Genomic DNA, 25,500 nt, shown 5'->3' on the forward strand with positions numbered 1-25,500 from the left:
GGAAAAGAGTGAGTGTGCTGGGTGAGTGGAGTCCTTTGTGATTTTCCCGGCCCTTTTCAAACACCGCTTCCTGTAGATGGCCTTGATGGCAGGGAGCGGTGCCCTGGCGATATACTGGGCAATTTTCACCACCCTCTGCAGCGCCTGCCGGTCAGAGACAGAGCAGTTCCCGTACCAAGCTGTAATACAGTTGGTGAGGATGCTCTCAATGGTGCAGCGGTAGAAGTTCGTGAGGATCTCTGAGGACAGGTGGTTCTTCCTCAGGGTCCTCATGAAGAAGAGGTGCTGATGCGCCTTCTTAATGAGTTTGGAGCAGCTGGTCGTCCAAGTCAGGTCCTCGGAGATGTGGACTCCCAGGAACTTAAAGGTGTCCACACGCTCCACCACTGTCCCCTTAATGTGGATGGGTGGATGTGGGTCAGCGTTCCTCCTGAAGTCCACGATAAGCTCCTTGGTCTTCTCGGTGTTCAGCTGCAGGTTGTTTTTGTCGCACCACTCAGCCAGACGGTCTACCTCCTCCCTGTAAGCGGCCTCGTCATTATCTCTGATGAGGCCGATCACTGTGGTGTCGTCTGCGAACTTGATGATGGCGTTAGAGCCATGGACAGGTCTGCAGTCGTAGGTGAAGAGGGAGTAGAGGATGGGACTCATCACACAGCCTTGTGGCACTTGGTGTTTATGATGATGGTGGATGAGAAGTGGTTGTCCAGCCGGACATGTTGAGGTCGACTGGTCAGGAAGTCGAGCAACCAGTTACACATGAGTGGACTGATGCCGAGGTCTGTGAGTTTGGTAATGAGTTGTGATGGGATGACAGTGTTGAATGCTGAACTAAAATCTAAGAACAGCAGTCTGGCATAAGTGTTCTTACTGTCCAGGTGAGAAAGGACAGAGTGCAGCGCTATAGAGACTGCATCCTCTGTGCTCCTGTTCTGCCTGTATGCAAATTGGTGGGGGTCTAGTGTGGGGGGGAGACAGGATCTGAGGTGTGCTAGGACCAGTCGCTCCAAGCACTTGGTAATGATGGGGGTAAGGGCTACTGGGCGGTAGTCATTGAGTCTGGTTGGGTTGGGATTCTTGGGGATTGGGACGATGGAGGTAGACTTGAAGCAGGTCGGTACCACAGCGTGGGCCAGGGACAGGTTGAAGATGTCCGTCAGCACTCCTGCCAGCTCCCCAGAGCACGTTCTGAGGACACGTCCAGGTATGCCATCAGGACCCGCAGCCTTGTGGGATTTAATCCTGCTCAGAGCCACTCCTACGTCAGTGGGGAGGAAAGTCAGTGGCTGTTGGCCTGGGGTGGTAGCTGCTTTGGTTGCAGTTGTGGTATTCCCTCTCTCAAAACGAGCATAGAAGTTGTTAAGTTCGTTGAGGAAGGAGACATCAGTAGAAGCGGGGGTGGTATTGGGGTTCTTGTAGTCTGTGAGAATATGAAGGCCTTGCCACATACGTCGGGGGTTGGCGTTAGAAAAATGATCCTCAACCTTCCTTTTGTAGTGATGTTTGGCCTTCTTGATTCCCTTCTTCAGCTCAGCCCTGGCTGCACTGTAAGTCTGTGCATCCCCTGACCTGAAGGCGATGTTGCGGGCCTTCAGCAGGACACGAAAGTCTCGGTTCATCCAGGGTTTCTGGTTGGGGTACATGGTAATGCATTTGCAGGTGGTGACACGTTCTATGGTGGTGGAAATATGGTTCAGTACAGATGAGGCGTACTGATCCAAGTCTGTATCGTGGAAAATAGTCCAATCTGTATTCCTGAACCGGTCCTGGAGCACAGCGTCTGAGCCCTCTGGCCGCACATTTCCTGTCCTCACAGTAGGTTTCACACGTTGGATGAGTGGTAAGTACCGAGGTGTGAGGAACAGGGAGAGATGGTCTGATTGTCTGATGTTGGGGAGGGGTGTCACATTGTAGGCTCCAGTCAGATTGGAGTAGACATGGTCCAGGGTCTTGTCTCCTCTGGTGTGGTACGGGACATGTTGGTGGAATCTGGGAAGAACTGTCTTCAAGTTGGAGTGATTGAAATCACCCGCAACAATAAAAGCAGCCTCGGGGTATTTGGTTTTGTGTTTGCTAATAGCCACATAGAGTTCTTTCATGGCTAGCTTGGCATTAGCATCCGGGGGGGGTGTACACGGCAGTGAGGATGATCGAGGTGAATTCCCTTGGGAGGTAATAAGGTCTGCATTTGACCATTAAAAACTCCACATTCTGTGAGCAGTGACTCTCGGTAGTAGCAGAGTCTGTGCACCAAGCTTTGTTAATATAAATGCACAAACCTCCGCCTCTGGTCTTGCCGGAGTCATCTGCTGTCCTGTCGGCTCAGTGTGTGTGGCGTCCACTTAGCTGGATAGCATTGTCCGGGCAGCTGTTGTTTAGCCATGTTTCGGTGAAAAACATGACATTTGAGTCCATAATCCGTCTGTCACTCGTGATGGATAGTCGTAACTCGTCCATTTTATTAGCCAGAGAACGGACATTGGTGAGGAAAATGCTGGGTAAAGGGAGTCGATGTGGTGTTAGCTTTAGCCTAGCTCACACCCCTCCACGCTTACCCCGCCTTTGTTTACGTTCTCGTCGCGGCCTGCGTACACTTCCACCCTGCCGGGAGAAGTGAGCAGCCTCCGGTGTTCTGGAGATCTCTGGGATGAGTCGGAGATCGGCGATCATACAGTCAAAATTGTAGCTGCAAAGGTCCAGAAGTTCGTGTCTGCTGTAGTGCAGCAACGCTGTGCAATTCTGAAAAAAAAGTCCAGTCATGAATAGATAAAAAACCACTAAAGAGCAGATTCTGGAGACATGCGTTGCTTGCGTTGTTCACGCGCTGTTAGCTGTTTATACAAAAAAAAAATCGAAATAATTGAATCTTTATAGTTCCATCAAAGCTTAATCTTATCTCTGTATGTCTTTTGACATACAGAGATTGTTTTCAGGTTGATTCTTGATTCAATTTGTTTTCTGCAGTCAAAACACACTGGAGCACAAAGGCTATCCACCTTTTCAATTTCGCTTTTTTCTCATGCAAACATTTTCATATCAGGCTGGGTCTAAGATTTAGAGACATGACTGATTAGATGAAATTTAATATTTATTTACAAGTGAAACCATACATTTTGTTTGCTAAATGACAGAAAGCATAGTGAGGACATTCTATGGAAATCTAGACTTGGGATAAAGGTCTTCAAAAATTAGCATTTGCAAATGGAAATGATTTTGGTAATTCCAGTTGGATTTAAGTTCAGAGAGTCAGGAAAAATGTGTTAATGTCTTTATTTAGTGTATGTAAATGACTGGTTTTGTACACATCTAAAATGTCAAGTCATTTTGGAAATAACCATTAATTAGTTAGATTTTGTGTTCTGTGCTGTAATTAGTCATTAGAAAAATCAGCATAACTAGTAATAGGTTAATTGCGGGTTATATTGGTTAATATTTTCAATATAAAAAATTTCACTTGAAATTTCAAGATAGTGATATGTTTACAATACCTAAATATTGACTTTCTCTTCAATCAGTCAATCAATCAATCAATCAATTTTTATTTGTATAGCACATTTCAGCAGCAAGGCATTTCAAAGTGCTTTACATCATTACAAACACAGAAACACAATGCAACATAGAATCAACAATCAAAACACAGCATTAAGTCAAGTTCCATCAATAAATTTGTAATTGATTACATTTCAAATACAATTCTAAACAGGTGGGGTTTTAATCTAGATTTAAAGGAAGTCAGTGTTTCAGCTGTTTTACAGTTTTCTGGAAGTTTGTTCCTAATTTGTGGTGCATAGATGCTGAAAGCTGCTTCTCCTCGTTTGGTTCTGGTTCTGGGGATGCAGAGCAGACCAGAACCAGAACCTGAGAGGTCTGGAAGGTTGATACAACAACAGCAGATCTTTAATGTATTGTGGTGCTAAGCCGTTCAGTGATTTGTAAACTAACAACAGTATTTTAAAGTCTATTCTTTGAGCTACAGGGAGCCAGTGGAGGGACTTTAAAACTGGTGTTATGTGCTCTATCTTCCTGGTTTTAGTGAGAACGCCAGCAGCAGCATTCTGGATCAGCTGCAGCTGTTTGATTGATTTGTTGGACAGACCTGTGAAGACGCTGTTGCAATAATCAATACGACTGAAGATAAACGCATGGATGAGTTTCTCTAGATCTTGCTGAGACATTAGTCCTTTAATCCTGGAAATGTTCTTCAGGTGATAGAAGGCCGACTTTGTAACTGTCTTTATGTGGCTCTGGAGGTTCAGGTCAGAGTCCATCACTACTCCCAGGTTTCGGGCCTGATCGCTGGTTTTTAGTTGTAATAACTGAAACTGTGCATTGACTCTAGATCTATAACTCTAGATCGTTCCTCTTTAGGTCCAAAAATAATAACTTCAGTTTTGTTTCTGTTCAGCTGGAGAAGGTTTTGGCACATCCACACATTTATCTGATCTAAGCGTCTGTTCAGTGATTGGATGGGTTCAGAGTCACCTGGTGACATCGTAATGTAGAGCTGTGTGTCATCTGCATAGTTATGGTAGCTAATATTATTTCCTGTTATAACCTGAGCTAGTGGGAGCGTATAACTATTGAATAAGTGGGGTCCTATGATTGAACCTTGGGGTACACCACATGTGACCTTTGACCTCTTTGATGAGAAGTTTCCAATTGAAACAAAGAAATCCCTGTTCTTTATGTAGGATTCAAACCAGTTAAGCACTGGACTGGAGAGTCCGACCCAACTCTCCAGTCAATTCAGTAATATGTCATGGTCAACACTGAGGTTCTACAGAACCAGAACCAGAACCAGCACTGTGGTTCTCCCACAGTCCCTATTTATATGGATGTCATTGAACACTTTTACGAGGGCGGTCTCTGTGCTGTGGTGAGCACGAAAACCAGACTGGAAGGAGTCTAAGCGGTTGGTTATTGTTAGGAAGCTAGTTAATTGTTTACACACAGCTTTTTCAATAACTTTGCTGATGAATGGGAGGTTGGAGATCGGCCTGTAATTCTGCAGTAGTGATTTGTCCAGATTGTTCTTTTTTATAAGTGGTTTGATTACTGCTGTTTTCAAAGCCTGGGGCAAAACGCCTGATGAGAGTGATGAGTTTACTATTTGGATCAGATCAGTAGCAATAACAGGCAGGACTTTCTTAAAGAAATGTGTGGGTAAAACATCCAGACAGCAGGAACTGGAGCTTAGTTGACTTATAATTTCCTGTAGGGTTTTATAATTAAGTAGTTGAAATTGGGTCATTTTTCCAGTAACTGTTTTGTTTGGGCTCAGCATTGGTACTGACTTTATAGTGGATGTGCAGATTAATCCTCTGATTTTTTGAATTTTCTCTGAAAAGAAGCTGGAAAACTGGTTGCAGGCGGCAATACATTGGAATTCAGGTGGTAACGTCACAGGAGGGTTTGTGATTCTGTCAACTGTTGCAAATAAAGCTCGAGCATTGTTAATGTTTTTGTTTATGACATCTGTAAAGAAAGCCTCTCTTGCATGTTTTAGTGTTAAATGATAGTTACGTAGTCTTTCTTTATAGATGTCACAATGAACGTGAAGTTGAGTTTTACAGCATTTTCTTTCGGCCCTACGGCAGAGTTGTCTTGCAGATCTAACTGTGCATTTCTCCATGGAGATTTCTTCCTACCAGACACAACCTTCACCATTAATAGGGGCAATGGAATCAATAATATCTGAGACTTTAGACTGAAAATCATTTACCAACTTATCTACATCATTACAGCTTTAGGGTGAAGAAGAAGAGTAGATTTGATTAAAAGTTTCTGCCGTGTTTTCAGTGAGAGAACGTTTTGTGATGGTTGCTGTCTCACATTCTGTGAGCAGTGACTCTCGGTAGTAGCAGAGTCTGTGCACCAAGCTTTGTTAATATAAATGCACAAACCTCCGCCTCTGGTCTTGCCGGAGTCATCTGCTGTCCTGTCGGCTCAGTGTGTGTGGCGTCCACTTAGCTGGATAGCATTGTCCGGGCAGCTGTTGTTTAGCCATGTTTCGGTGAAAAATATGACATTTGAGTCCATAATCCGTCTGTCACTCGTGATGGATAGTCGTAACTCATCCAGTTCAGCAAGTGGATTTCTTTTTCTCAAAGGTTACCTTGAACTACACTTGATGGGTCTTTTTTTTACTCCTGTTTTCCAATTAATGCAACAACATGAGATCTTAATACAAATCCAGCCGAAAGATCAATGCCGTTTTTTCTGGTGTTTTCTTATGTTTAATTTTGACTCATTTATGGATATGATTTCAAATGTAACTGAGAAATTTTGTTCAAAGCAAATTCGAGTAAAAGTAAAAGTTCAGGTTTTGTAAACAACTTAAAGGACAGATTAGACAAATAGTAATTACATTAATAAATCTAAATGGAACTAATTACTTTCCACCTTCTATGCCAGAACCAATATATATATATTTTTTTCACATTGTGAAGTGCCTCTACTTCTGCGTTATCCATATAGGTTGTCTATAGTACAGTAAAATATTTTAGATTTTATTTGTTTTGGTTCCCACAATGAGTCATTGACAATTTTCGTCATAGTACTGGAAGAATTTAAAACTACTTTCATCCCTGGTAACAGTAATGTCAAAATGTTTGGTTTGCTGATGTATGTGTTCACATTTGGATGCCTTCATTGGTAATGTACAATGTAAAGTGTCAATGATACATATATATAATTATATATACATTATATGTATGTATAATTATACATTAATATATACATAATATAAATATAATATACACACATTATATTATATTATTTTCACTTGGTGCCTAAAGATTGTATTAGCACCTCGATGCTATGCAAACGACTGAATGTACAATAATGTGTGGAGTGGGTATAAAAAAAGAGACTGCAGGAGTTGTTATGGTTGTTCACGTTGCTGACCGTTCTCCTTATCGTTCTCCATCGTATTAGCTATGCTCCTCTTCTGTTCCCTGGTAAAAGTAATCAGATGTTATAGCTAATAGCACATAAATGTAAATCAAAAGCACAGACATACTAATGTAAAAGTTACATACAAAGAAGGAATGATTTAAAACAGACTTATTTTTTTATATGCATACAAACACTTTATCATTCAGACATACACAACTGTAAATGACTGTCATGAAACAGTATTTGTTGAGGTGGTGAGGATGACGCGGTAGACCCAGGTATGGTGAAAAATGATGGTTTAATGTAGAAACTCTAAGGTGAACAGAAATCCTGGGAGCACAGGTGAGCAAAAGGCATGGAACTGGTAGCAACTGGGATGAAACACGACCACTGACATCACACGACAAGGATCCGAAAGGGAACCAGAGACACAAGAGGGTTTAAACACACAGGAAAGGTAATCAGGGGAAACAAGGGATGGATGGGGACAATCAAAGGGTAAACAGGACAAACACAGAGACTCAATTAGCTGAAAAAACTCCACAAAATGCAAATCCTCACAATAACTGTAATAGACACAGACAGAGTTTATTGTCATTCAATTGTACATTTAAAAAATGTACAAATTGAGAGAGGCTGGTGATGTGATCCTTCACCAGCCTCTCGAAACACTTCATCATCATGGGTTTGAGTGCAACAGGACGATAGTCATCCAGTGTTGAAATTGTGGGTTTTTTGGGCACTGGAATGATGATGGCCATCTTGAAGGACAGAATGACAGCACAGTTTTGTGAGGTGTGAGGGTGTGAGAAAGCTGGTCAGCACAGTCCTTGAGAACCAGACCTGGTATGTTATCAGGACCTGCTGCCTTATGCATGTTGAATCTTCTCTAGCTTCTCTGAACATCAGCTGTCTCCAGTCTTAAGTGTCTGTTCATCTGAATGAGGAGTGGATTTTCTCACAGGAGTGTTGAGGGCTTCAAACCGACCAAAGTAGTTATTAAGTGCATTCAGAAAGTCTGTTCTGTCCTCACAGGACAAAGTAGTCCTGTAGTCTGTGATTGTCCTGACGCCTTGCCACATGCGCCTGGTGTTTGCTGACTCATGAAAAAATGTGCTGAATTTTATGAGCATAGGCATATTTTGTAGCTTTGATGGCGTGGTTTAGGTTGGCTCTGGCTGACCTGAGCACCTGTCTGTTCCCACATTTAAAAGCAGAGTTTCGTGCCTTCAACATCTTACGCACCTCCTTTGTCATCCAGAGTTTCTGATTTGCCCTTGTGGTGATGATCTTGGTCACAGAGATATCTTCCACTTCAGAATGACACTGATTCGGCAAACTCCTCAACATTGGTGTAATGGTTTTCAGTTGCAGCTTCCCTGAACACATCCCAGTCTGTGCATTCAAAACATTTCTGTATATGCAGGAATTAACATTATGGAGAGCTAGTCTGATGAGCCACGGTGGGGGCGGGTGCTACCTTGAATGCTGCCTTAATATTTCTATCCAGTGTGTTTGAGCCTCTAGTTGCAAACTCTACATGCTGACGGAAATGAGTGAGAACTGTCTTATTGAAGTGGTGAAAAACGTCACCCTCTGGATGAATAGTTTGCAAGTCACTGATGAAATCTGAGCAGACTCAGAGTCTCCTTAATGTGGGCACTAGGAGGGATATAAACAGCAGTGATGATGATGCTCCTAACCCTAGGCATATAGAAGGGTCTGCATTTTATGGTCAAAAACTTGATGTCTGGCGAGCCGTGCGATGAAACCACCTCGGCATTATTGCACCAGCTGTTATTACTGTAGATGCAAAACATCACCCCATCTGGTTTTACACTGAAAAAAATGAACTTAGGGGGTTATCACATTAACAAAAGAATATCATGTACTTTTAACACAATAATTTTAAGTTTGAAACGAAAACGTGATAAAATCATGTTGGATAAACAAGAAATTCAACAACTTAACGTTTATGAAATTTAATCATGTTGAGATAACATGATTCATTATAGTCAGACTGATCTTGTGCTGAAGACGACGAGTGAGATCACAGGAGATCACGCAAGACAATCGTTTTTTTGAATACATTTTATTCAAGTTGAGATAACGTGATTCAATTTAGTCAGATTGATCTCCCTCCAAAGAGGGTCTAGCGAGATCAGGGGATCACGCGAGATTATAAGATCACGCTACATAACTGTTTTGCGCCTGGGAAAACTTCAAAGCGGTTTTAGTTACACATTAAACTATAGATATTTGTTTTTCTCTGCAGGGCAATATTGGCATTTAAGAACTGCACTGTAACTGTGGCACCCGAGTGGTGTACCAAATAAATAACTGCAAGGATTGGGAACAGAGTTTCAAAACAGACCAATAAAATTTACAATAATTTATTTAAAAGGTGAATAATTAAAAAGGAAGCACAAGCAGTCCTTGAAGGCAAAGTCAGTCCTCTACTGCTCCCGGTCCCTGGCGAACCTCAGCCACGATCCAGCCACTCCTGGTCCTACAGCCCGGCCGCCCGCTCCTTGACGGCGACCAGTCAGGCGACTCGCTGCCCTCAACAGCGATCAGACGGGTGGTACTCCTTGGTGACCAGTCCGCCCGTCTCTAGTCCTCCGGTCCGCCTGCGCAGTGCTCCAACACCAACAACCAGCCCGGCTCCGTCTGCTTCTCCTCGCTGTCTCACCCTCGATGGCTTATCATCCTTCCAGGTCTGCACGCTGCTTAATTAGATGCAGAACACCTGTGCCGCTGCGGTGGGGCGTCTCCCGGTGTACATGGCACGTGACCTCAAAACAACCAATCAGAAACATGCAACACAACACCCCAAAAATATAACTCAACTAAATCTAAGAAAAGTAAATAAGTTCAAAATATAACAAGCAATCCAAAACAGCAATATAAGAAACATACATTTAAACCAAAAAGGAAAACCAAGGCCACATTACCACATAACAAATGGCTGTAAAAACTACAGCATGAAAATACAGTAAGGTGGCTGGGTTTTGAATATACAGTTCTATTGTACCTTTTCTAATTGCTGAGTGTTCTTTCTACCCTTTCACCCAATCTTGACTTAAAACACTTAATGTGATGTAACTTGAAAAAATGTCTTTGAATTAACGTAATTAAATCATGGAAAGGATTTCAACATGATTAAGTAGCTTTCTTTCAGCATGAAGCATGTTTGTTGAGCTAACTTTATTTTCATGAGTTGCATCAACTTAATTAAGTAGTGTGAAGGTACCGCTGTAACATAAGTTGGTTTCTCGGGCGTGCGGTGGTGGCACAGGGGCTTAGCATGCCCCACGTTTGGAGGCCTCAACGAGGATGTCGCTGGTTCGACTCCCGGTCCCAGTGACCTTTGCCGCATGTCCTCGCCCTCTTTCCTGTCTGCCTACTGTTGCAAAAAAATACGAGCCACTAGCGCCGCAAAAACTCTTCAGATAAAAAAATGGAAAAAAAAAAGTTGGTTTCAACTAAATTTGCATTAATCTTAGTAGAGTAAATTATTTGGTCCAAAGCATTGCAAATTAGTTGGGCTGGCTGTCCCAAACGGTCCTCAAATTAAATTGAGCCAACACATTTGCTTTAAAATGGAATAACCATAATAACATAAATTGAGCCAACACATTTTATTTAAATTAGAATAACCATAATAACATAAATTGAGCCAACACAATTGCTTTACATTGGAATAACCTTAATAAATTAAGTTGAACCAACACATTTGCTTTAAATAGGAGTAACAGAATCACATGGTGCTGAAATAAAGCAAAGTAATCAGGTGGAAATCCTTTCCATGATTTTTTTATGTTCATCCAAAGAGTTAATTTTTTCAGTGTACCACTGAGAGCGCTGCTTCTATCATTCCCACAATGTGAATGGCATCATCGGAAAAAGAGGAGTTTAGCCATGTCTCAGTTAGAATTATGGCAAAGCAGTTACTCATCTCACGATTTGATGTTATATCCAGCTTTAAGTAGTCCATTTTGTTCTCCAGAGACCGAACGTTAGCGAGCAAGATAGATTCTCCAAGGGTTACACTTTAGCTTCGCTGTTAGTCCTCCCCAGCTGCCGTGCTTGCGCTTCCTTTCACAGCGCCTCTGTCACTTCCAGGTAGGGCACTGGCTGGTGGTGGCATTTAGTGCTTCATCAGCCACTGGGTCTGGCTGGCATAACTGTCCAGAGTTTCCAGAATTTCAGTGTCCACTGTCAGTAATGTGCAGGATAAGCGCAATTTTAAGATAAACTAACAATTATATATTACTGTCATTATTTTGCCAAAGGTTTTTTGTTGTATTAGCCGGTACAAATGTCTTTTCATGCCTCATAAGTTCAATGTTTTAAGGAGCCGTTGCAGCCGCAACCAAACAAAAGGTAATAACTTGTAAGTTTTAAACCTATACAGACATACAGCCATGGAGAAAATCGCACTTTTGTTTTCTTCAAGTTTATTGTTCATTTTTATATCCTGTACAGAGGTGCCATATTGACCTTATTTCTGTTAAGCTTACTGTGGAAATGATTATGGGTCCTAATTCTGGTGTCCACCAGAAGTATCAGTATTTCATTGTGATTTGTAGGGTTTTTTGCTAATCTATATTAAGAGATGTCACATCTCCCTTTAAGTAAGTTCATGCGAGGCTATTGGTTTACATCTCTACATCAAAGCCTCATGGGGGCAAGGAATAAGGTGGATCAGTGTATTTGTCTGCCTCTTTATTTTTTAAATTGAATACAATTTCAGATTTTTTTGTATAACTTTTCTTCAGTTTAACTTAGAAGGCTGAACTATTATTGTTACAAGTTAGTTTTCTAAACTACAGAAAAGTTATTGTTAGGTATTTTCAAATATGAAAAATTGGACTGACGTTGCCACGTCCCTCCTGACCTGTCCCCTTCTAAGTGAAATTAGGAGGAGACATTAAAGCTGTATGTATGTAACTTTTATAAAAAATATTTTTTACATATTTATTAAAACTGTCAGTATGTCATAACAGTATGGTATGAGGGATAATCTGTGAAAAATGTATTTCCTCTGCCTTATGCCACTGCTATCTAGAATCAACCAATCAGAGGCAGGAGGCGGGTTTTAGCGCTGTCAATCACAATCTCATGTGACTGCTCATCTTTCCTCCCTTTGCTCTGTGCTATGCTGCAACCAACATAACCTGTTGTGAATGCTCTGTCTAGTTAGCATAGCTACCAACGACAGCAGATAAACAGTTTTCCTGTAATTTATCGTTACAGGAAAATAATAAGTTACAGAAAAACTGCAACTTATGGTTATTGTTGCAACTTATTGTTGGCAGAGAAACAACAATAAGTCAGGCCCGTTTTGAGCGTCAGTTGTGTCTGGTGGGGAGAAAGTGTATAGCAAGATTTTTGTTACGTTTTTGACACAGCAACTTTAATAAATGCCTGCTAGAGCTCGGAGCCAGGGTTGCATTAACAGAGTATTTGTTATTGTTTTTTTTAAAAAACAGTGATAAATTCGATCAATAAAAACAAATCCCATCTGTGTATCATTTCCAAACTGAACAGTGAACTCATTGCATCTCATTATTCAGGAGCTGACAGCGCTTTGAAGAGTAATGGGTCCAACTCTTTGGACTGTGTCTGGTGAAATAACATATTCTGCAGGATTTTGTCCTGCTGCCCCTCATTCCCTTGGCAATAGGCCTTGATAGTATGTTTTCCCTTGGTTAACTGAGAACCAAGCATATCCTCCCAGAAAGTCAGTGATGTCTTGGATTCTAGAGAGGGGGTGGCAGTCTGGCATGGTTTTGATGTTGAAGAGCTGATAGTCAATACAGTAGTAACAGGGACTGCATATGGTGACTGGGACTTCACAATCCACCCTTTAACCAGAAGTTCCTGAATGTACACTCTAAAAACAGATGTGTTAAAAAATAACACAAAAAATGTGTTATTAAATTAAAAGCATATTTTGAGTTAATTTTACACATTGTGTGTTAAAATGAATATAATATGACACGCAGTATGTGTTGAATATTTATTTGAATATTTCAACACATAATTGTGTTAGTTTGTGTTTGTCAGGTACAAAACCATGAATCTGATTAATCTGCCATTCAAATGGTAATTCATCTCAATAAATTTTCCTTTTAATTAATTTATTTCCTTTTAATTTATTTTTAAACTGTGGTTGTTAATTTAGGGTTGTGATGAGATTTAATAATTTTTAAAATGATGCAGAGGTATTTTTTGGGGGAGTAAATCAACACATAATGATTGATTATCACTTTTCATTAAATTACTACTATTCTTACATAATTTTAATACATGGTTATTATTTTTTAATTTTTTATTATTTTATTATTTATTAATTTTTATTCATTTTTAATTTTTTAACATTTACAATAAATAACAATTATTACATATATTAATTAGAAAATATATTTGAGCAAAGAAAGTTGATCAAATCAAACATCAAAGAACAACCTCAAATCAGCACAAGTGGCCACCAGATGAAGGATCAAGTTTGGATTTTTATTCCCCGCACGGAGTAAGCAAACACATGCAGGAGGCAAATATGGAGATCTTATGAAATGCAACTTCGGTAAGTTTTAAATCTGTTTAAACACATAAATATAGTCTAGAATTTGAGGACTCAGTGGTTGGAAAAAACGTTATTTTTTTGTGCTTCTGCAGGGTCTGCAAAGTTGTAACGTTAATTATCTCACTGTGGCACGTGAGATGGAGTCACTATTTTATCATTTGTTACAGTTGTCTTTTTTTGTTGTTTTTTTTGTCCAAAGTTTATTGAAGAGGGTAAAATTTTAAAATTAAATGTTAAAGGGAGCTTGTTGAAGCTTTGGAATAAATGTACAATACATGATGAATATTGCAGTGAGAATTTTTAGATGCAATGTAGACAAAAAATATAGATATAAAATATAGACAAAACGTATTTTTTTTAAATAACACCTTTAATTCATTTTCGGGAAAACATCTGTACATAAGTGTAATATTGTAAAATAATTTAGCTTTAAATTAAAATTGGAAGCCTTTGTAATCTAAAATGCCTGTTTTCCTGTAAACTGGAAGTTAACAGTTTACAATAAAGCTGTTAACTTTTCTGTAAGTAAACGTGTAAGTTAACGGTTCTGTAAATTCACTTTGGCAGTGAAGGAGACACTAACGGTTGGAGCTCTTAACGGAAGTTGATATTCGAGTGGAAGCGCTAGTCCTCCGGAGACGTCGGAAAGTCGGTCTGACACGGTAATATTTACTGTTGTTTTAACTCAAAAATTAAGATGGGCTGTTAGCGAACTACCTTAAAGCTCAGCTGACGAAAAAAACAAAACAGACATAGAAGTATTTGTAAGATGTTAGCCATGTTAGCACTTTCGAGTGGAACTGACGTTGAGTGTCATACCGGAGTTTTGATCAAGTAAAATGTATGTGGTTGTATTTAACGGCGTACTTCTAAATTAATTGAAATATTAAGATGGGCTGTTCGCGGACGTCCTTAAATTGAACTGCGGTAAAACTCCGGTGGCGAAAAAAACAAACAAAAAAACAACAACGTAGAAGTAATTGGAACGTTACTTGCTAACTAATCATAACTTCCATGGTAACGTTCCATAAAAAGTGTTTAGCATGATGCACGTGTGTACTGATGCAGCCGTGCTGAAATTTTTACATTAATTTCAACCGCAATGCTACCAGATTTAGTACATTCATTAAACATGACCTGTTGGCTAAAAACTAAAACATTGGATTAGTGGGCACTGTACACAAAAATGCAGCTCTTTATGCTAGTACTTAAAACATTCAAGCTAACAGGCTGTGAGATTTAATCTTTTATGCTAAAACTCATTGGTATACATAAAATCAACTACTGAAAAGTCACAGTAGAGTTCAGGAAAAGCTTGTTTTTGCATATGGTCTCAATTTAAATATTCTAATTGTATTTTTTGGTGTATTTATCTTTTCAGCTCTCATTTGACAATCAAGAAATGGCGAGAGTTCTTGTAACAACATTCAAAAATGAAAAAGAGACTTCGAAAAACATTTTCAGTGTTTCAACTGCCAGCAATCTTGTTGAGGAGATTCTTGCCAACCATTCTGGATTTTTGCTGGACAGGCTACAGAAATTTAATTCTGACTTCTTGGAGTACATTGATGTTGACATTAATGTTGAAATTAAGGACTTGGACAGATTCTACGTGTTTCTATCAACTGGAGGGCCCCTGGTAGAAGTGTCTCGTGAGGAGCAAATTCCAAACCAGGTACTATTTGTATTGGACAAATTAATATTACCTTAATGTTCTTATGTTGATATAATAAAAACACTTTTTAAAAAATACCTCATTTATTGTGAGTGACTCAGTTTCATTGCCATTTATTTGTGATTTCACAAATAAATTGTGAGAAATTGGTTGTGGTTGAAAAGTTTGCTAATTTAAACACAAACCAAATTTCTATTCCGTTATTAGGTTCTCTAAGGTTATTTTGATGATATTAAACATAACTGTTACTCTCTACAGCCCCATGCTAATTCAGGAGAAGACGGTCAGACCCATACAGGAGAAGACAGTGAGCCTCTAAAATCGCTCCCAATGAAAAAAGCACCACAAATCTTTGAGGAGTATGAAAACACAGGCTTCCTGTCAGGGAAGTCAAGAAAATGTATAGTGAAAATGTGCGTGGGAGACCTAGTTCAGAGGTGTGGTTAGTAAGTATTATTTTTTGTTGACACTTTGCCATTTTTTTCTATAAATGTGGATTTTTACACTTTAACAGCCTCTGAACTGATGCATCTAAATGTGATATTTGAAATGTGATCTTTGTGTGAGTAACTTGAGCAAATGATTGAGAATAAGTTGTTTTATTTCCAGTTATCCTCTTAGTGGAGACAAGTTAGCCTTAGCGAAGAGCATCATTACCATCTTCCCATCTCTGAGTATCCAGGTGGCTGGAGAAGGGGAGGGATTTGTAAGTAAAAAAGTGAAATAATATATTATTTTTCAATAGGGATCCAAAGTAACGGGTTCAGTTGCTTTTTTTTTTGGTATATTTCTTCAGAATTTGAAAAAATATATAGTTTTTTTTTTTCTTCATCAGGAGCATTTCTATGATCCAGCATCCCACAGTGGATTCATTGAGATAAAATTGCGTAACCTTCGGCGGAATCTACAACAACATGAAAGACGCTACAGAAAGCGAAAAGTAACCAGTTACCCGGAGGATGCACAAACATCCAGTGCAACCGAGACCGAAAATGATAATACCATCAATGAATGGGTAACCTTGATCAAGAGATTGCGGCCCTCTTCGGAAAACCTTTCAGTAATAAAGTCTGGGATGGAAAAAACATTCACACAGCGCAGAGCATGGATTACAAGGGAATCGCCCACACTTGCAGAAATATTGCGTGAATATCCACGATTTATGGACATGCCGAGTCTGGTAGGTTTGTTCCTTTTCCTACCTGCTATTTGACTCAACCAACTATGTTATACTTGGAAATTTCTAAAAAAAAATGTGGGTGTTTTTTTTTTTTTGCCTCGTTTTAGCTGGACTCAGAGTTTGGAAGGTTGACAGGTGAAAAGACAGACCTTTTCCTTCGTAGATGGGAGACCAACATCATGCCAAAACTTAGAGTTGTGGCTGCCATGGAACCTGGACTCAGCACTCTTTTGAGAGGATTTGAAAACATGACTGAAGGTATTTATGGTTGATGTACATTTACTGTGTATCACAGTAATAAGAAGATGTTTTTAATGTTTTGGTTTTTGTTCACTTTCAGAGGAGGCTTGTTACAGAACACTCGTGGTACTAACACACCTTCTGCCCCCTGTTAGTGGAAGACAATGTAGCGTCAAGGATACAATAACACACCTTCTAGATTTTGTGCCGGTAGGTGTTTATCCTTTGACAAATATTATTTTAAACAGAAATTACATTGAATTCCTGATTATTTCACCAACAAATGTGTTTTGTTTTATTTCTTAATTTTTGTTTCTAAGACTGGAACAAGAATAGCATCCCTCTGCAATGATTCTGCTACTTCATCAACAAACCATCAGCCCCAGCTCATCTGCATCAGTAATCTGCGGTCGTCAAAGCAGTATGTCATCGTTGCAAAAAATGACAAAGTCACCATCCCCCTGGACGATGGACTCACATGTGCTGTGGACAAGCTTTTTAAGCTGTACTGGGTGTTTAACTTGTGTTATCCATCCCAACTCGGACCTGTCTTTACATTTTTTGAGTACATCTATGATCTTCCATTCTCCACACAAAGAAAAACAAGGGTGATTGAATTGATTGCACAACTTAAAGCTTGTAAATGAAATGTATTGTTGTCCAAAATGTAGACAAACTGGTTTCAAAGAGGTGAAAAATCTCCTATGGCACCTCCGTGAAATACACTGCTTATCAGATGGACAGAATATAAAAATTAGATGTGCTCAGGAAAATTGTCCAAGAACATATTATAACTTGAATTCATTTACTAGGCATCTACACAGAGTACATTTTAAGATGGGTACAAAAGATATGCCTGTTGTGCAATCCTTGTTCCCAAGCGAGGGTTCAAACAGTGGAGAACAAACTCATACTGATAATTTGGATACACCCAATATTATGGTTGCAGCTCCACAATCAGAAAATTACATTGAGCTCAGTAATTGTGCAGCATCTTTTGTTTCCCAGATGTATTCATCTTCAAATGTAACTTTTTCTGATGTCATGAAAAATGTGAACTGTGCAAAGGAGCTAATTACTAGAACTGTAGACAGGTTGCAGCAATCAACTACAACTTTGTTGAATAGTTTGCAAGTACCTGGTGACAGTAATACTTTGATGAAAGAGTTTGAAGATGCCAAGCACATATTTGATGATCTTGACACACAATATAAAATAAAAAAATGTTTTGCGAAGTTTTCACTTGTCAAACCAAAGAAATATTTTTAGGTCACAGATCTGATACAGCAAGAAAAAATGGTCAAATAAACCAAGTTTTAGTCGCAGACACATTCCAGTATCCAAGGATAATGGCTCGTTTTGGACCTCTGTCTAAACTTTGGTGCATGTGATTTGAAGCAAAGCATAATCCATTCAAAAGACTTGCACATGTTATGTGCAACTTTAAAAACGTTTCAAAGACATTGGCTTTCAAACACCAGGTACAACAAATGTATCACTATAAACATTGCTCTCTCATCTCTAAGAAAGTCAGTGTGACCAATGCCTATCTTGTCATTCTGGGGTCACTGGACAAATCTGAGCTCTTGTAAAATCAGTTAATGTTAGCTCTACAAACTGACATGTCTTTAGCCACGAAAATATATCTGTCTCACAGTCTTAATGTGTATAGTCAAATCTACATAACTGGCTCCATTTTGTCATTGAGAGCAGATTACCGAAAAGAACCTGTATTTGGTGAAGTTGTTCATTTTCTGGCACATAATGACTCCATTTTTATCTTTGTTCAAATACTAAATGTAATATACTTTGATGATCATTTTTATGCATATGTAGTACAAAAAACTAGTGATTATGAATTGATCACGCTTGCAGATATTTGTGATTTCCATCCTTTAGATGTTATGACGAGTTTTGGTAACAGAAAGCTGTATGTGGCACCAAGATACAAAATATTGTATTTTGATCCATGATTGTTCGGTATTGAAAATGGAAGTTTAAATTTGAGTGGGATTGAAAATCTCACGAATGTTGAAAGGGACAGGAATTTATTTTCATTTCTTTTTCATGATGTTTGTCATTATTTTCATCCATGTTCTCTTTTGCACATGTTATTGTATTTAAAAGTGCTATTTTGTTAGCTTGGTGATTTCAATTTCTATTTTAATTTTTTAATATTTGAACTATAAATTGTAGCTGTGTCAACTTTGCTATTTGCATGATTGTAATAAAAAAAACTCTAATATCCACAATTTGAAATGTCAATTTTTATAAGCTCTAATCTATAAAAAGTACATTCTACACATTTGTGTTTCAAAATAACACATCTTGACACATATTTTGTGTTGATTTAAGTGACGCAATACTTGTGTTAAAATGACAGACACAAAAATTGTGTTACAAATAACACGTCATGTGTTGTCCTTGAGCTGATGCGGCACATGTGTTAAAATTTAACACATCATGCGTTGTTTTTAACACATCTGTTCTAAGAGAGTACTCTATCACTTCTTTGTAGAGTGGCTTTGGAATTGATGCATAGGCCCTTTGGACTGGGATGTCGTCCTTTGTCCTGATCTCCATCTGTAGGGAAGGGATGCATCCAATGTTGTCACTGTTGCGGGAGAAAGCTCCACACTCCTCGTAGAGCACTTCCTTCACCAGGTAATCCATGGTGTTTTACTGTTTGTTCAAATTGTTTTGAAAAATGCTCTGTTTTGCAAATGTCAAAAATGATTTGGGACATTGTTTTGACTTAAAAACAATTTGTTTTGAATCATTTACATCACAATAAAACCTTGTACAGTTCTTATGAAGGTGATGTAGACTTTTGGAGTCTGTGTGAGTTGCTTGTATATGTACTGGAACAAACATGTTTCTGATTAATTTGATTTGGTCTTAATTATATATCAGTACTAAAGGTCTGATATACACTGCCTGACCAAAAAAAAGTCGCCACCTGGATTTAACTAAGCAAATAGGTACAAGCCTCCTATTGGATAAGTACTGCATAGGCGATTATCTTTCAGCTGGCAACAAGTTATTTAACCCCAGCTGATGCAATGAGTAACTCCTCATTTCTTAAACAACCATGGCAAAAGACACATCCTGTGGTCGTGGAAAAGACATTAGTCTGTTTAAGAAGGGTCAAATCATTGGCATGCATCAAGCAGAGAAAACATCTAAGGAGATTGCAGAAACTACTAGAATTGGGTTAAGAACTGTCCAACGCATCATTAAAAACTGGAAGGATGGTGGGGAACCATCGTCTTCCAGGAAGAAATGTGGTCGGAAAAAAATCCCAAATGATCGTGATCGGCGATTACTTAAACGTTTGGTCAAATCAAATCAAAGAAAAACAACAGCAGAACTCAGGAGTATGTTTAATTGTGAACGCAAAAGCATTTCCACACGCACAATGCGAAGGGAACTCAAGGGGTTGGGATTGAACAGCTGTGTAGCCGTAAGAAAACCTCTAATCAGTAAGGCTAACCAGAAAAAAAGGCTTCAGTTTGCTAGGGAGCATAAAGATTGGACTCTGGAGGAATGGAAGAGGGTCATGTGGTCTGATGAGTCCAGATTTACCTTGTTCCAGAGTGATGGGCGCATCAGGGTAAGAAGAGAGGCAGGTGAAGTGATGCACCCATCATGCCTAGTGCCTACTGTACAAGCCTGTGGGGGCAGTGCTATGATCTGGGGTTGCTGCAGTTGGTCAGGTCTAGGTTCAGCAACATTGTGTGCCCAAAGAATGAGGTCAGCTGTCATCAAGATGGCGCTGGCGCAGCTGGCTGCCTGCAGACGCAGCTCCCGTCGTGTGTGTTTGTCTGTGTATATTTGCTGTAACCGATTAAGGATCCGTGCTTGAAGAACCCATGGATCATCAGTTGGGCTTTCCACAATGGCTGGATGTGGTTCTGTCGATGTTCTCCGCGTTCTTCTGCTACTTTTTATACTCTTGGTTGCGGAGAACCTAGCCGAGCGGAGTAGGGGTATTGTTTGCTCGCATGAACGGCTGATTGCGCTGTGTGGGCCTCTGCTGCTGCCCGGAGACGGGCCTGTGGTCCCGGAGGAGTTACGGAGGAGACGACGGGGCTGCGGGTCTGGAGTTAAACGGAGGTAGAAGAGGAGACGGCGCAGGCCAACGGACAGACGAACTCACAGCGTGGTTAGGACCCAGAAGGAGTACTGGGAGTGCAGTATCTTCTGTTTCATGGAAACCTGGCTGCACTCGCTTATTCCAGAATACAGCGTGGAGGTCCCTGGATTTTCCTTGGTGCGCGGGGACAGGGACTATTCCAAGAGTCGGAAGAAGACTCTTGGAATTGCACTTTATGTGAGTGAGAGGTGGTGTAATCCCGGTCATGTTAACGTGAAGGAACAGATTTGTAGCCCGGACATTGAACTTCTGGCTGTGGGAATGCGGCCGTATTATTTACCGAGGGAGTTTACGTCCGCCATTTTGATCGCTGTTTACATTCCCCCATCAGCTGATGCAGCGGTGGCCTGTGACGTCATCAGCTCTACCGCTGCCAACTCCAGACTCAACACCCGGACGTTGTTATTGTGTCTTGTCTCTTGTCTTGTCTCTATGCTGTAACTGCGAAGTAATTTCCCTGCTGGGATGAATAAAGTACTTCTATTCTATTCTATTCTATTCTATTCTATTCATCGGGCTCACATTGTGAAAGAGTGGTTCAGGGAGCATGAGACATCTTTTTCACACATGGATTGGCCACCACAGAGTCCAGACCTTAACCCCATTGAGAATCTTTGGGATGTGCTGGAGAAGGCTTTGCGCAGTGGTCAGACTCTCCCATCATCAATACAAGATCTTGGTGAAAGATTAATGCAACACTGGATGGAAATAAATCTTGTGACGCTGCAGAAGCTTATTGAAACAATGCCACAGCGAATGCGGGCTGTAATCAAAGCTAAAGGCGGTCCAACAAAATATTAGAGCAGGGATGGCCAACCCGCGGCTCGAGAGCCGCATGCGGCTCCTTGACCGGTTCCATGCGGCTCTTACGTTCATATAGTCGCATTCTGCCAGACGTGCAATAATGACAAAAAATAGTCAAATGAACTGTCAATTATTGACAACAGCAGCACGCCATTACTGTTGGCCGTAACCACGCAAAAACAACACAAACAAAAAACAGTCTTTGTTTCTCTTGCAGCCTTACTCTTTCCAGTTGTTCGCCATCTGCTCTCACACAAACCTCCGCTCACCCCTCACTCTCACTCCCCCGCCCCGTCGCGCTCTCATCCATCCTGATGCATTCGCGGACAATGGGAAATCATACACTCTAATTTTAATCTCTAAACAGCGTAACATCCAGTAGCATTTAGCACATACTGTAGGGTCGCTATAATATTCAAGTTTCGCTTCGCTTGAGTGCAATACGGTATTTTCGTCAAATGCGCATGTGCGCAGTTTTTCAGTAAGAGTAAAATCATTTGAGTAAACCTTTCGCGCTCAAAATGGCAGGGAAAAAATACACAGGAAAACGAAAATATGAAGATGAACACAGGACGTTTTTGACAGAGTGGGAGAATTTATATTTTTTTGTTGAACGTAGTGGAAAGCCATTCTGCCTTATATGTCAGGTGTCCTTGTCGCATTTTAAGGCTTCAAACCTTCAGCTCACTCCAGGCTAACATCGACCAGGAATTTCCAAAAGGGACTGAACTTCGCAAGCACAAGTTGGTTACCTTGAAAAGTCAGACAGAAAAGCAGGCAAAGTTTTTCCAAAAATTTACAAAGCACTCAGAGACTGTAACGCTTGCATCATATCAACTGGCTTGGAACATTGCACGGGCTGCCTGACCTGGTGCAAAGTGTGTTTTGTTGAGACGTTTACTCCAGACACGCACCATACATGCACGCACACACAACTACGGACACAAAGATTCTGCACAAAAGCCTTTTGTTTTATACGGACACTTTCTGTAGAAACGAAACTTAACTTTAGCTCATCGTCTGACCACTACGAGGACCTTAGTGACGTAACACATCACCAGACCAGGAGGCGGATTTTAGGATATAAGCAATGTGTCTTCCGTGTTTGAGTAGATGCTGTATAGATTCGGGCCTTTACACTTGACATCCACATAAGCCTGTAAGGGTAAGCGTCTCTTTCTTTTTAGTGCTAAAAAGAATAAAATAAGTAAACTCTGATTATTCTGTGTTGGCTGATTTCCTGTTCGTGTGCTCACACGCTTTGGGTCCGTCGAGTTTAAATCACAACAGTTTGCATTTGTCAACAAACTGAATTTGTTCAAGGCGCACATTCAAAGGGGAAATTTAACACATTTTCCCACTCTACTAAAAGCCAGCGGGCAGGTCACCAGCGCCACCCTGAACAAGCAAAGAGCCAGATATGCAACACTGGTTGAAAACCTGCACGAAAGCTTTGTGGCCCGGTTCCGTGATCTACAACTGAAAAGGCCACAGATTACATTCCTTGTCGACCCATTTAATGCTGAGACAGACTGTTTGAAAGCCCCGATAGTCATAGATGAGTGTGCGGCTGAGTTGGAGATGATTGATCTTTGTGAGGAGGACCAACTGAAACCTGCTTTAAAGGAAGGGACCATTGAGTTCTGGAAACATGTGCCAATGGAAAAATATCCCAATGTCAAACGAGCTGCACTTAAGATACTGTCAATGTTTGGGTCAACATATGTCTGCGAGTCTGTGTTTTCTACCCTGAAACATGTGAAATCGAAGAATCGGTCTGTTCTGACCGACATCCATGTCAAAGAATTGCTTCGAGTGACAACAACGGAGTACAAGCCAGATCTGAACAGGATTGTTCAAGACAAGGAATGCCAGAAGTCCCATTAAATAACACATGTAATGCACATAATAAAAGGAAAAATGTATTGTAAATTGTTCTATTATTGTTTGTTTATTTGGTTAAACAGAGTTTGTTTGCATGAGAAAGTGCACAGTGTTCATTGTTGAAAATGTCTGGCCTGTGGTCTTTGTAGTGTTAAAATAGTGTGTGAAATTTACAATAAATCTGGCTGAGCAAAAGTATGAGTATGAGGAAGGGATGGGTTGATGTTCATGTGTGCCCATGTATATGATGTGGCTCTTTGCAGTAACTTGGTAAAAAATGTGGCTCTTGGTCTTTGTCTGGTTGGCCACCCCTGTATTAGAGTTATGACCATTTTTTGGTGGCGACTTTTTTTTTGGCCAGGCAGTGTATAATCAGTTCTTTAGTATGTTTTCTGTAACATAAAACGAATGAAAGGTTTTTAGATTGGAAAAAAATCAAACAAGTGTTTTGATTTCCTTATTTTCAGCACCTTTCTCATTTTGTTCAGGGTTACATGTAGCATTTGCATGTAACCCTGGAATCTGTGTGTCAGATTCCAAATCCATCATATGGAATCTGACACAAATACTACACAAATATTCTCCACACAGGAGTGTTTGCATAGTTAAACGGATTGTTTAGATTTTTGGATGTAGGGTTCTATGAAATAGTTACCTGCAGAATACAGAAATCGAAGTGAACTAAGTTTGCTAAAAAGCAAGACACTCAAAAGGTCTAAAGAGAAAATTAGCTCATGGCCCTTAGACCAGATTTTGGTATTGAAATGTAACATTTTCATAAAAGTCTGGGTAACCATTTTATCAATTGATTTAGGATGTCTATAGTTTGTATGAGACATCATACTAACGTGTGACACATACAACAGTGCTGCTGAGAAAGTAGCACGGTTGCTGCTTTCTCAGCTGCGACCGTGATGAAAGTGCTTTTCTGCTGATTGCATCAGTCCATCTGATCTTTGAAATTCATGTGTCCGATGATATTTCAAAACCATGAGGCAGAAGAAGGAAGTGATTACCACACCATGGATGATGAGGCTTTTTCTTAGGAAATACAAGGTCGTCTGTATGAGCCAGTATATGTAGAAGAACAGCTGTTGGTCTGAGCGAGAACACCTGACAGATTAGATATAATATCATCACCTGCTGACTTCTATTACTGCTATGAGGGAGAATTAAAAGGACAAAGTTGAAGCTTAATACAGCAACCATACCAGCATGTCACAGTTAATCTGTATCACTAGCAACGCAGAGTTACCTTCCTCTCAAATACATCTACATAGGTTTTGAGAAATCTAGCTCTTACCTTGACTGCCAGTCAGTGTTTACCTTCAGGATGTCCAGAGACCTTCACCTTTCTGGAGCAGGAATCACATGAGCTCAATGTGCTGATAAAATATGTCTAGTTTTAAAAAATGTGTCTGATGTTCTTACAGAGTTGAAGTGCATTAACAATCTGTTGTTTTTACTATGTTTAATTATGATTCATCTGATGTTCCAGTTATACTAAGAACAAATAAAGCTGTATTCCTTCTAATCTGACTGGTTCTACTTTTAATCAAACCTTCATGTTTTCACATTTTGGTCACTAAGAATTAAAAGTTTAAACTCTTAGTCTTATTTATCACTAATTAAGGTTAAAGGTTTTGGACACATTTTCTCACTTTCTTACACTGAAGATTCTCCAGGCAGACAGATAAACAGAGTGGATAGAAAGATGATGTACAAAGTAGAAATGAACAAACATGATTTGTATTTTATGTTCTTGTTAATAGCAACCCTGATAATAATGTCAAAATGTTTGGTTTGCTGAATAATGTATTCACTTTTGGATGCCTTCATTGGTAATCTATAATGTTAAGTGTCAATGACATATTTCTATAATATAATATTATTTTCACTCTGTCTAAAGCTCCTCACATTTGGGAGGATACAATAAGGACCTTAAAGCCAAACAAACTACACTGAAAAAACTAACTCTGTGGATGAACATAAAAAAATCATGGAAAGGATTTCCACCTGATTACTTTGCTTTATTTCAGCACAGTGTAATTCTGTTACTCCTATTTAAAGCA

The 25,500-nt window shown here is 39.9% G+C and overlaps 1 protein-coding gene and 1 long non-coding RNA gene across 3 annotated transcripts; both read left to right on the top strand.

Annotated features, from left to right (window-relative positions):
* Positions 1-1,143: 1,143 nt before the first annotated feature.
* On the top strand, positions 1,144-25,192 carry LOC116709703 (uncharacterized). Its single transcript, XR_004336947.1, has 3 exons — positions 1,144-1,155; positions 13,530-13,543; positions 22,424-25,192. It is a non-coding gene; the product is annotated as an uncharacterized LOC116709703 (long non-coding RNA).
* On the top strand, positions 13,262-18,836 carry LOC116709681 (uncharacterized). Of its 2 annotated transcripts, XM_032548329.1 has the most exons (9): positions 13,262-13,489; positions 14,057-14,151; positions 14,871-15,164; positions 15,423-15,610; positions 15,774-15,870; positions 16,000-16,344; positions 16,452-16,602; positions 16,685-16,794; positions 16,905-18,836. In XM_032548329.1, exons 3-9 carry the CDS (start codon positions 14,892-14,894, stop codon positions 17,229-17,231), a joined length of 1,491 nt encoding a protein of 496 aa, XP_032404220.1. In that variant the 5' UTR covers positions 13,262-13,489; positions 14,057-14,151; positions 14,871-14,891; the 3' UTR covers positions 17,232-18,836. The 2 variants fall into 2 exon arrangements, with proteins under 2 accessions (XP_032404220.1, XP_032404221.1); XM_032548330.1 differs by lacking the exon at positions 13,262-13,489 and having other exon boundaries at positions 13,564-14,151; positions 16,740-16,794.
* Positions 25,193-25,500: the final 308 nt, after the last annotated feature.

This window comes from Xiphophorus hellerii, chromosome 2, assembly GCF_003331165.1.
Source record: "Xiphophorus hellerii strain 12219 chromosome 2, Xiphophorus_hellerii-4.1, whole genome shotgun sequence".
Taxonomy (NCBI): Eukaryota; Metazoa; Chordata; class Actinopteri; order Cyprinodontiformes; family Poeciliidae; genus Xiphophorus; species Xiphophorus hellerii.